Raw genomic sequence first — 17,133 nt, forward strand, 5'->3', positions numbered from 1 at the left:
TATTTTTGTTCGGTGTACATGGCCCTGGCGCCATCTAGTGGTGAAGAGGAGATACATTAAACAGCCTTTCAACAGGGTGGTGGTCAAAATAATAATAATAATACTGAATCTTCCCTTTAACTTTCTAAAACATCTTTATTGAACAGTTCACTACATCAATAATGACCTAATGTCAAAGTCAGAAGAGCCTCCTAATAATGTGACAACCATCTTGGTGATTTGACATGAATAGCATTGTGAATGTTACTGTGAACATGCAAACACAAAAAAACATCAGATTTATAGTAACATACGAAAGAGAGAACCCATCATGATGAATGGGCTTTTTTTCTCTGGTTCTACACAGGAAAACAGCAGGTCAAGTTCTGCAGACACATCAATTCACAGACTGCTTAAGACACAGATGATATCACATAAATATAATGATATTTCTATCAATGATATACAGGAGATCTTCCATCTGCTGGGAACAAGGGGCTGGGCTAACTAAGAAAGATGACTGTGTTTTTTCTCTACATTGGCCATGTTAAAGCAGGCTGCTAAAACAGGACACATTCAGCCACAGGGGGAAGGGAAAGGTTGCTGCAACATAGCTACTGTTACATTATGATGGCAACTCTAAATGACATTTACACATCTAGGTGACAACACATAATCTAATGAAAAGGGAGATCGTTTGTTACCGTAAGTTCACAGCAGCCTAGACAACCTCTTATAATATCATATTTCAGTGTGGGCACCATGTGTCTTGGCTCTTGTGAGCAGTGGAGTGGACTCTTGGCCAAAAATACCCCCAGCTCATAAGGAGGTGTAGTGCACAACCAGGTTGTCAGGTTTCGGCTGCTGGGCAGGGTGCAGAGGGTGTGGCTGCCAGTTGGCTCTTACCCACAGCTCATGAAGGCCAGGAAGCACCTGTAAAACTGTGACACGTGACATCGTCAATGCAATATATCCTGTGTGATAATGGAATACTGATGTAAAAGTTTCAATTTCATCATCAAATCATTGACAAGTAAGATCAATGGCCAGTGTGTGTGCCACTGACAGGCGGTTACCTGGTTGTTTAACAGGATATATATATATATATGATAGGGTTGAGAAACGTGCTACTTTTGGTGAGGATGGAGGGGACAATGCTTGTTGTGGGGCCGACCAGGCCAACCTGGCCGAAAGCAGCTAGCAGAGCTACCACCTCGTAAGGCATCCAGCACAGCAGGTAGCAGGACACCATGGAGATACATGGGTCTCCCGCCGATGTGCAGACAACTGGTTGGTTTTGGCGACCTGAGGAGATATGACATTTTATAATATAATAATATATGCCATTTAGCAGACACTTTTATTCAAAGTGACTTTGTCATACACTTTTCATACATTGGATATATGGGTGGTTCCAGGAATCAGCCCACTGTGCTGGCGTTGCAAGTGCAATGCTCTACCAATGGAGTTAGACACATAGGAATATTTTATTCAAGTTACTTACGCTGACTAATTTCTCCAATCAAACCCCCAACCAATCGCATCACTGCCATCTGAAAAAGGCCACTACCATCTGAAAAAGGCCGCTACCATCTGAAAAAAGCCCATACCATCTGCCCACTACCATCTGAAAAAAGCCCACTACCATCTGAAAAAAGCCACTACCATCTGAAAAAGGCCACTACCATCTGAAAAAAGGCCACTACCATCTGAAAAAGCCCACTACCATCTGAAAAGCCCACTACCATCTGAAAAAAGCCCACTACCATCTGAAAAAAAGCCCACTACCATCTGAAAAAAGGCCACTACCATCTGAAAAAGGCCACTACCATCTAGAAAAAAGGCCACTACCATCTGAAAAAGGCCACTACCATCTGAAAAAGGCCACTACCATCTGAAAAAGGCCACTACCATCTGAAAAAGGCCACTACCATCTGAAAAAAGGCCACTACCATCTGAAAAAGGCCACTACCATCTGAAAAAGGCCACTACCATCTGAAAAAGGCCACTGCCGGGCCTCCCGGGTGGCGCAGTGGTTAGGGCGCTGTACTGCAGCGCCAGCTGTGCCACCAGAGACTCTGGGTTCGAGCAAAGGCTCTGTCTAACGTGACATCTGTGGGGCGACGTACAATTGGCCTAGCGTCGTCCGGGTTAGGGAGGGGTTGGCCGCTACCATCTGAAAAAGGCCGCTACCATCTGAAAAAGGCCGCTACCATCTAAAGAAGGCCGCTACCATCTAAAGAAGGCCGCTACCATCTAAAGAAGGCCGCTACCATCTAAAGAAGGCCGCTACCATCTAAAGAAGGCCGCTACCATCTAAAGAAGGCCGCTACCATCTAAAGAAGGCCGCTACCATCTAAAGAAGGCCGCTACCATCTAAAGAAGGCCGCTACCATCTAAAGAAGGCCGCTACCATCTAAAGAAGGCCGCTACCATCTAAAGAAGGCCGCTACCATCTAAAGAAGGCCGCTACCATCTAAAGAAGGCCGCTACCATCTAAAGAAGGCCGCTACCATCTAAAGAAGGCCACTACCATCTAAAGAAGGCCGCTACCATCTAAAGAAGGCCGCTACCATCTGAAGAAGGCATTGATAAACCCCCATCAATTGCAATTTAGAAACTCGGATGTATAATATCTAGTAACTAATTTTGTTGCATGTTTCGTACAATAAAAAAAAACATGTCTGAAACTAAGATATCAAAGTCAAATAAATCTCAATTTGATAATATCAATTAAAAGTAATCTCTCAACATCCTTATGTACTGTAGATTATTGTTGTTATTCAAACTCGTTGTGTCAGCCACCTACAGTGCAGTCATGCGGTCATTATAGACTCCTTATTTGTGGAAGCTGTGTTGAAGACCTCCTAATCTAATGCATAAAACCACAGTAGGTCTACAGTGTATAATGAGCATGGAAAAACTGATGCTCAAAAGCATACCCAGTATCACGCCTACTCCCACTCGAGGGCGCTAGGTGGCCCATCATTACGCACATCTGTCACCATTGTTACGTGCATCAGTGATTCACGACTCAGCTGGTCTCTATTACTTTATTGATTGCCTCCCCTATATCTGTCCCGACAGAATGCAGACACCAATATTGGAAGCATCAGGGAGTTTTTTTTTTTTTTTGGGGGGGGGGGGGTGACATCGGGTCCGAGTGCCCCTGCCTAAGGAACCGCAGGTGTCTCAGCTGGCTCGTCTGGCTTCCATGCCTTAGCTGGCTCGAGAGGTTTCCTTGCCTCGGTTGGCTCGTCATGTCATGCCTCAGCCGGCTCGTCCCCCGCCGGTCGGCTCCCCCGCCTCGTACGCCTCTTCACGCCCCGGATGGCTCGTACACCTCGGCCGGCTCGTCACGCCTCGGCGCCAGGCAGCCCATCATTACACACACCTGTCACCATCATTACGCTCATAAGCACTTCCTGAGACTCACCTGGACTCTATTACTTTATTGATTGCCTCCCCTATATCTATCCTCACACCCAGGGCATGCATTTGTGGCCCTACACTCAGGAAACGTGTTCCTAAATGAACACAGGGAAAATCTATCTGAATGAAAGGAGAGTGAATAAGGAGTTATGTTTATGTTAGGGCATAATACAGGCAATGTGGGTATATGTCCCACTACTGCACTAGTGGCAAGGGGGACTAGCCAGCCTGCCTCACCTTCAGAGTGACTGCAGACCTTCAAGCTGGCAGAACTGAGCATGAATGATGGTGGCCCACTGGAATTGCACAGCTGTCTCAACATGATAAATGGTTTCACTGTGTTGAATGTGTAGTGTTAAGGATTTCCAAAGGGGTCATTTTATTGCCATTATCTTTAGTTAAAGTCTGCTGTACATGTCACAGATTTAGGACATACATTGTGACATTTCCACTTCTTGCTTTTTCTATTTTTGTCACTGTCTTGCATATTTCACCATAGTTTATCCTCCTTTGTATTATTACAAAAACATCATTGTTGCCATCTTCATGTACAAGCATGCCCTCCATCATCGTCAAAATACTCACCATCATCAATATAACTCGGTTTTAGCATTAACCAATCACACTGACTCACCCCAAGGATGAAAAAGAGGATCTTCCCATAGCAGATGACCATGAGCAGCATGGGAAGCAGGAGGCAGAAGATGAAGAGGCAGGTGACATAGGAGATGTTCCCAGAAGAGCGCTGGTGCCACTGCACTGAGCATATGGTGCCTGGGCCCTCAGGACCGTAGCTGCTCCAGCAAAAGAAAGGTGGCACCGTCCACACCAAGGAGTAGAGCCAGGCGCCCGCGATGGCCAGCCAGGCCTTCTTGTAGTCAGACGGGTCAGCCTTTGTGTGAGACAATATCGTGGAGTAGCGCTCGTAGGACAGGACGGCCAGAGATACTAGAGAAACGATGCCTGCACAGAGAAATGGATGGAGGTGCCCCAGTTTCTGTGCGTTAGAGATGTATAAGATAAACATGAAGTGTCTCCTCTCTAATGGGAGTTTGAGTCAGAGCTACCTGGGTGTTAAAGAGGAGACATGGCATACTCATCGTAGACATACCCAACACACAGATAGTGGGTGAGTGTGGAGGTAGAGTAGTAGCTGTGGTGAGAATAACAGAGGAAGCAAAAGTGTCCACATTGTACACCATAACTCATAGCATTGCAGTTAGAACCTATAACATACATTATACTCTGCCTCCAGATGTCAGCCTTCTAATCCACAATCTAAATTGTGGACAAGAAGTCTACTCCGCTTGGTATATGAAAGGCATGCAGAGCATACAAGAGGGCAATTTATATCATTTCTGCTGTGGACAAAAATCCAGCTAATGAATAAGATGTAGGTATTATTCTACTGGTCAGCAGACACCATAACCAAGGTGACAGTTTGTATATCGTTGAGCCAGGGACAAGATACAGTGAAAGCTTACATAAGAATAAAATACTAACAGTCACCAAGAAACACTGGTTTGACTTGAAAGTTTGACTCAAAATGTCTCTTTACCAGTCAAACTGACTGTGTAGCGAGTTTCAGAGATCAAACATTATTTGCTTATTTACTGTTAATTCAAGACTAGGATGCATGTGGTATGCATCTCTCACACAGGACGGAGAGCATGGCGAGAGGGGACCTGTTGAAACATGAGATTAACATGCAAGTTTCTTCCTCGGTTTTCAGTATCTCTAAAACTTTACCATTATGAAAAGGATAGGAAGCGTATAGGTTATCAAGTCAACTAACCGAAAAGCGTGTTGGCGAAACCGTACCACTTGCACCCTTGGTCTCCGATGAGCAATCTGCCGTAGAGGCTCGCAGCAAAACTGAAGGGAGTTCCAAAGATACACACCAGCATGTCACTCACGCTGATGTTGAGCAGGATGAGGTTGATGGGCGTCCTCAGCACCTGGAACCGTGCGAAGAGGAGAAAGACGAAGAAATTGCTGATGAATCCTAATAGTAAAATGACACCGAGGAATACTGCAACCACTGTGTGCACTGTCCTGCTCTCACTCACACATTGTCAGTGCAGATATGGGCAATACATCTAAGACTCGCCTGCAGATTTCAGTTTCCACTGCTCTCGCACTCGCTTGCAGGCTATCAACGAATCGGCCCCAGACGGCTCAACGCCAACTCTTTATTTATCTCCCATTCCCATTGTTTTTTTCTTAGTTTTAATTGAATGTGCTACGCGATGAGGAAGTCGGCGAAACACTAAAATATTTGAATTAACCAACAAGGGTAGACTATGTCTAATAGACTAATTAGATAAGCACCCACACCAGTCTCTGTTCAATGAATACAAAGCACACTGACGTAACACAACGAGTGCTTTACACAGACAGGCCAATTACAATAGTTGTCCACTAATTAGTATTTTGACCAATCAGATCAGCTCAATCAGATCAGCTCTTCTGCCAATAATTGGGCAAAGGGTCAGAATTGATCGCAGCCAAACACTTATGTTGCATTTTCCAAGGACAATAGCCCCCTCAACATACTGTACTTTCAGACTGCTTCATTAATGCACAGTGTGCCGAGCCATGGTCCATGACTGAATACAATAGGTTCTGTTGAGTGGCTATTATGCTATTAGTAAAAAAAACCTGCTCACTTGTATATGCCATACTGTTCACTGTTAGATAATGTTACACCAATGTTCTGGTAAATATTGAAATAGCTGCATGAAGATCTGGAGCCCAAGGCTTATATCTAAATTGAGCTTTTCTTCCTGTGGTTGAAAGGGCCATGATATTGTTCCATCCCAGGGGGTCATCTCACTTCCCCCATACAGAGACACACAGAACTGCATTTCAGCGTAAACAGGTGCTATTAGCCTATAGCTTTGAGTATGTTGGTCATCTAAAGAGTAAAGAAAGCATGTATTTACAGAGCCTGAGAGTGTGGAAATTGGACTGCTCAAAAGCTTTTCAGATCGTTATCTGTGAAAATTGAATTATTCGAGCCATAACTCTCTCAAGCTGTATCCAAAGTTTGGGATGTATAACCCTTGGAGAGATAGTTTGATCTCATCAGTCTCAGCAGTCTATAAGACCCATTGAGGGAGCAATCCTAAATAGGCCGGATGTCACACTGGAGCAGCTTCTAGATCACCTCTCTACTTTGTTCTTCCTCTGTGGTAATGAATTGTAAATCAAATAACATTTTATTGGTTGCATATGTAGCCGATGTGAAATGGCTAGCTAGGTAGCGGTGGTGCACGCTAGTGGCGTTTCAATCGTGATGTCACTTGCTCTGAGACCTTGAAGTAGTGGTTCCCCTTGCTCTGCAAGGGCCGCGGCTTTTGTGGAGCGATGGGTAACGATGGCTACATTTTCTACATTGTAGAATAATAGTGAAGACATCAAAACTATGAAATAACACATATGGAATAATGTAGTAACCAAAAAAGTGTTAAACAAATCAAAATATATTTTATATTTGAGATGCTTCAAAGTAGCCACCCTTTGCCTTGATGACAGCTTTGTACAATCCTAGCATTCTCTCAACCAGCTTCATAAGGTAGTCACCTGGAATGCATTTCAATTAACAGATGTGCCTTGTTAAAATGTTGTTGGATTTATTTCCTTCTTAATGCATTTGAGCCAATCAGTTGTGTTGTGACAAGGTAGGGGTGGTATACAGAAGATAGCCCTATTTGGTAAAAGAACAGCTCAAATAAGCAAAGAGAAACGACAGTCCATCATTACTTTAAGACATGAAGGTCAGTCAAGAACTTTGAAAGTTTCTTCAAGTGCAGTCGCAAAAACCATCAAGCACTATGATGAAACTGTCTCTTATGAGGACTGCCACAGGAAAGGATGACCCAGAGTTACCTCTGCTGCAGAGGATAAGTTCATTAGAGTTAACTGCACCTCAGATTACAGCCCACATAAATGCTTCAGAGTTCAAGTAACAGACACATCGCAACATCAACTGTTCAGAGAAGACTGCGTGAATCAGGCCTTCATGGTCAAATTGCTGCAAAGAAACCACTACTAAAGGACACCAATAAGAAGAAGAGACTTACTTGGGTCAAGAACCACGAGCAATGGACATTAGACCGATGGAAATCTGTCATTTGGTATAACATATATTTTGATTTGTTTAATACTTTTTTGGTTACTACATGATGTCTTCACTATTATTCTACAATGTATAATTATTTTTAGAGAAACCCATGAATAAGTCAGTGTGTCCAAACGTTTGACTGGTACTGTATATATCTTGTATTTTTATGTGACCTGTGTCATCATGCACAGACTTTTATCCACAACAAGTCAATTTGATGGAAACAACTCTGGTGGGAAAAATCTATTTTTTTAATGCAGAATTTTGAAAATGTCTATGAAAATCTGTCACCAATTGGATGGAAACCTAGATACAGAGATCTCTTCTTCTTGGAGGTGGTCTGGGGCGGTGTGTCACACCTCCTTCTTCTTCTTCTCTTCTTCTAGTCATTCTTCTAGCTAGCTTTCCATCCAATTGGTGACAGATTTTCATGGAAATATAAAAAAAAATATGCATAAATCAAATATGCACATTTCCCATTGACTTGTTGCAGATAAAACTCAGTGTGTGATGACATAGTGCACACAAAATGTACTTTTTCGCTTACCGTATGTTTTCATGTGCCTAATACAAATCTAATGTTTTCAATGTGTTTCCATCCCATTTTCAACTCTACCAATAGTTTTGTCACAAACTGTTTTGTTAAATAGCAGATGTGCCTACTCTGGTCTTGGCACTTACTCTCTAGCCCAGGGTTTCCTAAACTTGGTCCTGGGCCCCCGGGTGCACGTTTAGATTTTTGCCCTAGCACTACACAGCTAATCAATGATTGATGATGAACCCTGCTCTAGCCAACAGCTTGCAGATACAAGTGCGGGTCGGCTCTGCGGCACAGGTGTCAAACTCATTCCATAAAGGGCCGAGTGGCTGAGGGTTTTCGTACCTCCCTTGTACTTAATTGATGAATTAAGGTCACTAATTAGTAAGGAACTCTCTCTTGTCTAGGTCTTAATTGATGAATTAAGGTCACTAATTAGTAAGGAACTCTCTCTTGTCTAGGTCTTAATTGATGAATTAAGGTTACTAATTAGTAAGGAACTCTCTCTTGTCTAGGTCTTAATTGATTAATTAAGGTCACTAATTAGTAAGGAACTCTCTCTTGTCTAGGTCTTAATTGAACGGAAAAACTAAAAACGTGCAGTAACCAATTATTATGGGATGCAGTCCCTTCAAGTAACCATTGCAAATCCAGAATCATGATTTACTAATATATACAGTATGTATATATATATATATATATATATATGTTATTCCTGTTAGATTATCTTTAATGTAGACATGGATAATGCCTAATAAGCCGAACAGACGCTGCTATAGTTCCTAAAATAAACTCAGCAAAAAAAGAGACGTCCTCTCACTATCAACTGAGTTTATTTTCAGAAAACTTAACATGTGTAAATATTTGTATGAACATAAACAAGATTCAACAACTGGGACATAAACTGAACAAGTTCCACAGACATGTGACTAACAGAAATGGAATAATGTGTCCCTGAACAAAGGGGGGGTTAAAATCAAAAGTAACAGTCAGTATATGGTGTGGCCACCAGCTGCATTAAGTACTGCAGTGCATCTCCTCCTCATGGACTGCACTAGATTTGTCAGTTCTTCCTGTGAGATGTCACCCCACTCTTCCACCAAGGCATCTGCAAGTTAGATCCAACAGGTCACAGACGTGCTCAATGGGATTGAGATCCGGGCTCTTCACTGGCCATGGCAGAACACTGAAATTCCTGTCTTGCAGGAAATCCCGCACAGAACGAGCAGTATGGCTGGTGGCATTGTGATGCTGGAGGGTCATGTCAGGATGAGCCTGCAGGAAGGGTACCACATGGGGGAGGAGGATGTCTTCCCTGTAACTCACAGCTTTGAGATTGCCTGCAATGACAACAAGCTCAGTCCAATGATGCTGTGACACACCGACCACCTCCAAATCGACCCCGTTCCAGAGTACAGGCCTCGGTGTAACGCTCATTCCTTTGACGATAAATGGGAATCCGACCATCACCCCTGGTGAGACAAAACCTCAACTTGTTAGTGAAGAGCAGACAGTCCTGTCTGGTCTAGCGACGGTGGGTTTGTGCCCATAGGCAATGTTTTTTCCAGTGATGTCTGGTGAGGACCTGCCTTACAACAGGCCTACAAGCCCTCAGTCCAGCCTCTCAGCCTATTGCGAACAATCTGAGCACTGATGGAGGGATTGTGCGTTCCTGGTGTAACTCTGTCAGTTGTTGTTGCCATCCTGTACCTGTCCCGCAGGTGTGAGGTTCGGATGTACAGATCCTGTGCAGGTGTTGTTACACGTGGTCTGCCTCTGCGAGGACGATCAGCTGTCCGTCCTGTCTCCCTGTAGAGCTGTCTTAGGCGTCTCACAGTATGGACATGGCAATTTATTGCACTGGCCACAGCTGCAGTCCTCATGCCTCCTTGCAGCATGCCTAAAGCACGTTCACGCAGATGAGCAGGGACCCTGGGCATCTTTCTTTTGGTGTATTTCAGTCAGTAGAAAGGCCTCTTTAGTGTCCTAAGTTTTTTGTGACCTTAATTGCCTACCGTCTGTAAGCTGTTAGTGTCTTAACGACCTTTCCACAGGTGCATGTTAATGAATTATTTATGGTTCATTGAACAAGCATTGCAATGAAGATCTGTGAAGTTATTTGGACTTTTACAAATGATCTTTGAAAGACAGGGTCCTGAAAAAGGGACGTTACTTTTTTTGCTGAGTTGAGTTATTGTCTGACTTAAAGTCATTCCCCACAGAGCAGAAATGACGGACAATAAGGCATTTCCCGGGTGTCAGTATCACATTGTCCCCCTCCTCAGTAGGTCTGGGGGCAATGTGTATGAGGAAAAGGAACTCACGTTTCACACTTAGTTCCCCTGTCCTCTTTTCTTCATTGACCTTGCAGGACTGTGACGCAGGATTCCATGTGGGCTCACATCTAATCAAAATTATTGAGGAATAGACACTTTCACGCTACTGTAATTGGTTGACATTCTGAAATACTTGACGGTGGGCAAGGAGTGTCGAGGATACAACAACAACTGATATCATGTTCACAGTCTCACCAGGCACGCTTCCCATCTACACACAGTGGAGGGGGATTGTGACATGAACTTCTGGCATCTTAGATAAAGGTTGCATTCCCAATGGTTGTATGCCACATCATTGACTAAGTCAGACTGGCAGATTGCTATAACGTGGTTATCTGATACTTAAAATACCTATCCAGGCGTTGCAATATCTGGCATGCGTCAGCAACCCCTGGGCAGAGGAACACGCCCATTGTGGTTAGCTGATATGTAAGACACCTATCCAGACCAGATTTAGTAAGACCTGGCATGCGTCAGCAACCCCTGGGCAGAGGAACACGCCCATTGTGGTTAGCTGATATGTAAGACACCTATCCAGACCAGATTTAGTAAGACCTGGCATGCGTCAGCAACGCCTGGAAAGCGCAATGTGCCCAAATCCATGACTTGGAGGTGGAAGATCTGTTACAGTTAGAGGATTTGTGCAGCAGAGTTTTGTGTGTGAAAGACAATGTGTGGGAGTTGATGGCCATTGGTATAACAGCACCTTAGTGATAGATCTGTGCACATGATTAAGAGGCTGGACGTGAGCTTGTCTGGAAGTTGGATGTGTGTGGGTGGCCTGGACGTAAGTGAATCTACCTTCCCCAGAGGACTTAATCCAGCACAGCCAGCTATCTACGGAGAGTAGGCGAATATCAATCTTTCCCTCCCACACAAATTGAAACGTCCACACAGGCTGAAACGTCCACACAGGCTGAAACGTCCACACAGGCTGAAACGTCCACACAGGCTGAAACGTCCACACAGGCTGAAACGTCCACACTGCACTGGCTGAAACGTCCACACAGGCTGAAACGTCCACACTGCACTGGCTGAAACGTCCACACAGGCTGAAACGTCCACACTGCACAGGCTGAAACGTCCACACAGGCTGAAACGTCCACACTGCACAGGCTGAAACGTCCACACCGCACAGGCTGAAACGTCCACACTGCACAGGCTGAAACGTCCACACAGGCTGAAACGTCCACGCTGCAGAGTTTGAAACATCCACACTGCACTGACTGAAACGTCCATACTGCACTGGCTGAAACGTCCACACAGGCTGAAACGTCCATGCTGCGCAGGCTGAAATGTCCACACAGGCTGAAACGTCCACATTGCACTGGCTGAAATTCCACACTGCACAGGTTGAAATGTCCGCACTGCACAAGCTGAAACGTCCACACTGCACAGGTTGAAAAATCCGCAATGCACAAGCTGAAACGTCCACACTGCACTGGCTGAAACGTCCACACTGCACAGGTTGAAACATCCGCACTGCACTGGCTGAAACGTCCACACTGCACTGGCTGAAACATCCACACTGCCAGAAACACTTCCCACTACTTCCCCAGTCTCTGCTGCTTTTTCGAACATTCCACAACTCTCCCACTGGGCACACGCTGGTTGAATCAACTTGGAAAAGATGTCTGTGCCCAGTGGCTCTAATGTGTGGTTACTTTTTCACACAAACCAATCTGCTGCCTTATGGCAACATCTACAAGCAATCAATAATACAGGTGAAAGAATAAACACAATATCATGCATGGTTGCCATTGGTCAAATTGTCAAATTGATTTTCCATCTCAAAATAAATCATATGACAAGACAGACACTTGAGTTTCAGTTTTAAAGTTGAAATCGAGTCCACTACGAGAGAGCCAACGAGAAACACCGATGTAAACCCTTTCAGTTTTACACTTCTCCAAGGCTTAGTCCCTAATTGTGTTTCCATTCCAGATGACTCATATCAAGACCAAGATCATTTAGTTCATTACACAAATTCTTAGTATAAAATACATTAAAGCGATGTTGCACATTTTTGATATAATCAAAAATATATAAATCACTTTTATTTATTTTTATTAAAATCGCCAAGTATTCAAGAACAGAGTACTTCCATGCCAACAGTTCAATTCCTCAATCTTCAATGTGTCACTTTCCACCAATCAAACTGGGAGGTGTGGGGCAGTTCAGCAGTGTCCTTTGTATATCCTGAACAAGTGGGGTGTAGACAGACATCTCTCTACGTGTCCTCTTCATCACTTCCTGTCAGGCTGTTGTCATTGGAACCTACTTCTGAGCCCTCTGAGGTCTCTGGTTCCACCCCTGGGTCTTCTGCTACCTTCACCCCTGCTTCCTGGCTCTGAGAGTTGGAGGGCTCTGCTACTCCAACTACTCACTCAGTTTCAGGTTGGGTGGTGTCCTCAGGTCTCTGCTGTCTGTTTGCTAGAGCACCCTCCGTATAGCTTGTAAAAGGAATCCTTGGTACCAGTAATCGCTCCAGGTAATTTTGTCCAAAATTAGGTTGTAGGTTTGGAATTTTGATCTGGAGTGAATGCCATCATGTGGAGGGTAGCATCCTGTATATGTCTCTGCCAAAACATCCAAGTTTAGCTAACTCCAAATCTATTATTTTGTTTTTTTAAAAACAAGTTGAAAAATGTGAGAGCTCAAATGCAGCTGTGTCTCTCTCTTTATCCCTCTAATGCTCATCCACATTGGTGTTGAGTGGAAATGCCTGGCTCATTGTCTCATATGTGCAAGAATGGTTCCACCTGATCACGTCTGCCATCCATCCTTGAGGACATGTATTTCCATTGTTAGTGTGGTCAGGTGAATATCTTGTCAAAATAGACTAATAGATCATATTTGCCCATGTAGATATTTAATGTAGCAGCAGGGGGCAGTAGAGATCACCAACCCGCCACAAATCAACTAAATATCTGGTGTCAGTGCTCCCATCCCAAATACTCAGGCGCATACTTGTATTTTTCATCTCACATAATACTTTGATGCTGACACAAATACTGATATTTAAAAACGATCGCAGTCTATGTCATTTATTGTCAGTTTTACACACGTTTACAGACTAGACGTATTTGTCACACCTTAAGTACAATGAATAGATCAGTAAGGATGAACATCAGGACACCACTCATCAGATATAACTGCATTTTTATGTGTTCCAATGTAAGAAGAAATTAAAAACATAATTCATAGTATGACCCAAATCTTTATCATACTGTGCATATGCTACTCTCTTAGGGAGACCTCCTTGACAAGTGCGTTTATCTCCCATTCAGATTGAGTCAAAGCACAAGCTGCCCTGTTACACAGAAGCAAGCTATGTCAGATATTTCAGATTACACACACTGACTGTTGACTTACAATCTTTGTTTTTCTATTCATTCATTTGGCACAACTGAAAAGGTGTTCCTCCTTGCTGATTTTGAAAGGTGTTAAGGGATGGGTAGCCAATGTCTTGGGTGAGATCCGTCTTGCCAAGTGGGCCCCTCGTAGTTCCCCTCCTCTGGGAAAGAGGTGCTCTTGTGAGGAAGAGGAGTGTGGTTGAGTTGGACGCGTGGTAGTGCCAAGCAATTCTCATACACGAGGTCTGCGAACCAGGAAGAACCAGGAAGAACATATCATTACAACATGAGCACCTTCTCTCTAATCACTCATGATCATGTCCTAATAGGAGTCATAGAATAATGATAAATCAGAATGATTCTTACTTGGAGAAAATGGGATCTCACCCAAGTTAGGTCTTCTGATGGAGACTTGTCGTTGACTGGAGTCAGAGGAGGTAGAGGTGCTATCTGTGGCACTGGACTTGATGGACCTCACTGAGGGCATGCGCACCAGAGGGCTAGGCCTGGATTTGGCTCCAACTGTGGCAGTTTGGCTCCATTCTGAACAAGACAAGTTATACATTTATAACTTTTTATTTTCACATCGACATCAACATTTATTTTTTGTATATATTTAATTGAATATGACAATGGTCAAACTGAGTAGTTTCATTTCTAATTTGGGTGGTAGGAAGGTATATTGATATGTGGTTGTAAATACCAGAGTATTCTTGGAGTCTTAAGCTGCCAAAGCACAAATGGATTCTCCATTGTTTCCTCACATTGTCCTTCATCAGACAGTGGAACAGAAAAATAAAGAACCCTGAAACACAGAGGTGAGACTGGCGTTAGGTTATACCCTATATACCCAATAACCTATAACGTAGCCCTTTCCTGTAGTCAAACACAAACATTTCACTACACACGCAATAACATCTGCTAAACACGTGTATGTGACAAATAAAATGTGATTTGATTTGAATAACAAAAGCACCCTCTTTGGCCTCATGGGTGGAATGTTATTAATATTTTGCATAATTAATAAAGATTTTTTTAAAGAAAACAAATAACATCTGGTGTTTCTACGTCAAACAGTTTCGTTATAGTTCAGTCTTCTGTGATGTATAGTATATAAAGTGTAATATTGGGATGCAAACTCAAAATGGAATACATTTCAAATCTATATCTGACATCGTATATGTGTGTGGGGTGTAAACTTTTGTTTTCAAAGTAGATTTGTTTAAGACTACCAATAATCACTCTGAGTGACCCTGATTTAGCCCACTGCAGTAAAAGGTTAAAAGGATGAACTGGCATCAGGTTATACCCTATACCTTATACACTATGACTTAAACAGACAAACACCTGTTGCTTGGCAGCAGTCACTTGCCTTGCAGACCGTTCAGGACACAGAAGACGTAGAGAAAAGGAACCTTGGCTGGCCCCCAGGCGAAGAAAGCCACAGTCCAGGTGAGACCCAGCAGGAAGGTGAGACTGGACACCCCCTTCAGGTCCTGCAAAAGGAGTCCGCTGTGGACGCCGGCTGGCTGATTGACCCGCATGTGGCGGATCTGGACCAGGACCACAACGAAGGTAGCTATGTTGCACAGCAGCACCAGCAAAATGTAGCCCACCACAGACACATAGAAAGCCACTTCATCTTGGATCCAGCAGCTGATAATAGGAGAGAGTAGGATTTATCTACACATCTGAATAACAACCTCAGTCCAGAATCTACAATACACAGATATAGTATACAGACACTAGTACCACACAATGGTCATCCATTATCTACACATATCACAATTGAACTGTATAACGTTTTGACTGAGTTGACATTGAGAGTGTCAGATACATGTCATTCAGTGTCATTTAAAAAATAGTGCTGATCATCCAATGACCGGGAACGATAAACTACCGCAGGATGAATCTAATACCCACAATGCCTCAGAGTTATCCAATGGTTCCATGGACTCACTGCCGAGGGAACTGCCATAAGAATCTCTCTTCACAACCAGAACAAGGCAACACATAACCAGGGGGGTTCCTGCAAGATGGAGAACAGGTGATATGGTTCAATTTATAAAAGTAACAGGGAATACTCATAACTAGTAAAAATATAGATATAAATAAGTATTTTTTTACTGATGTTCTAAATGAACTGAGAGATTGATCTCACCCCATCCCAGGGCGCAGAGCTTTAGGATGTAGGAGGGTACATAAACATTGAAGACTTTGACCAAGGCAAAGTACATGTGCACAGCCTCCAGGCCCATCCAGGTGAAAGAGGCCAGCAGGAAGTAGTGCAGTGTGGCAGCCACCACCACACAGAGCCCATAGCTGCCAAAGGAGGAGAGCCAGGAGTTGACCAGGAAAACCATGTTGAGTCCCAGCAGCGCCAGAGACAAGTTGATGAGGATCTTGGATGGATAGTCTCTGCGGAGCTTCCTGTGAGGGAAGAGGGGGGTGAGACAGAGAGAAAGTAGAGAGGGCAAGAATCAAGTAGACTATAAAGTGTATGAAAAGAGGAGGCTGTGGAAAGAATAAGTTCATTTACAAAGGACGAAAAGATGATACAGTGTGAAAACAGGAAGAAGGTAACACTCTAAAAAACGGAGGATGCCGGGTGTACGGTATTTCACTTGATTGATTCATACTCAAATGCTGTGTATGTCAACACAGTGATTCCCAGGAAGAGAGAGGATACACCACAGCCAAGATAAGTTATGATGGTCAGAATTTCCTCATTTGGTACGTCGATGGGTGTCCTGGATACGTCCTACAATACAAGTGAGGACAGTGGGGTAGAGAATGACATCATAGTGACAACAAAGCTTCTGTAAAGTTTTGTAAGGTGACCGGCCTTGGTGCGTTTAAAAGAGGGTCATTACCAGAAGTACTCCAAAATGAGTGAGGTGGTCACACAGGCATGTGGTATAGTCAGCACTGGTGTTGTGCTTCCTGCATCCATGCTGTTCCCATCCTCCCTTTCCATCTGTAGTAATAGAAACAAAATACTCCATCTACCTCTGCTATAACACACACACAAATCAACTTGGAGTATACTCTTTCCAAAATGTTCTGATTTGATTTGTTTGATAATTCTTCAGTGATTTATAGTGGGACCCACCATTTTGATTGAAGTCCCAGTAGACACACTGCACCTCCTTACCAAGCTTCAAGAGAAAATATCATTGGATCAGGCAGTAAAATATGGGTTTGATTGATCATTTTACAAGTGGTTGTTCAATTGATGTATTGTCACCCTTATGAAAATGGACTGCAGTTAGAGTGCAGTATAACTGTTGTCGTGTCTTTAGTATCCTTAATGTGAAGATTGTTATTGTATCAAATCAATTCTCTGTGTAATTATTATTACTACGT

General features: G+C 43.5%; 1 protein-coding gene and 1 pseudogene across 1 annotated transcript in view; both read right to left on the reverse strand.

Moving 5' to 3' along the window:
• Positions 1-82: 82 nt before the first annotated feature.
• Positions 83-11,888, reverse strand: LOC118385746 (pinopsin-like; annotated as a pseudogene).
• Positions 11,889-15,131: 3,243 nt separating this feature from the next.
• The window catches only part of LOC118385748 (adhesion G-protein coupled receptor G2-like), a 5,803-nt gene continuing 3,801 nt past the window's right edge, over positions 15,132-17,133 (reverse strand). Inside the window, exons 5-10 of the mRNA XM_035772951.1 lie at positions 16,880-16,925; positions 16,641-16,744; positions 16,407-16,528; positions 15,929-16,197; positions 15,691-15,796; positions 15,132-15,423 (exon numbers count right to left, since the gene is read on the reverse strand). Coding sequence (XP_035628844.1) covers positions 15,132-15,423; positions 15,691-15,796; positions 15,929-16,197; positions 16,407-16,528; positions 16,641-16,744; positions 16,880-16,925 — 939 coding nt within the window. The remainder of the gene's footprint in view (positions 15,424-15,690; positions 15,797-15,928; positions 16,198-16,406; positions 16,529-16,640; positions 16,745-16,879; positions 16,926-17,133) is intronic.

Source organism: Oncorhynchus keta, chromosome 6 (genome assembly GCF_023373465.1).
Source record: "Oncorhynchus keta strain PuntledgeMale-10-30-2019 chromosome 6, Oket_V2, whole genome shotgun sequence".
Taxonomy (NCBI): domain Eukaryota; kingdom Metazoa; phylum Chordata; class Actinopteri; order Salmoniformes; family Salmonidae; genus Oncorhynchus; species Oncorhynchus keta.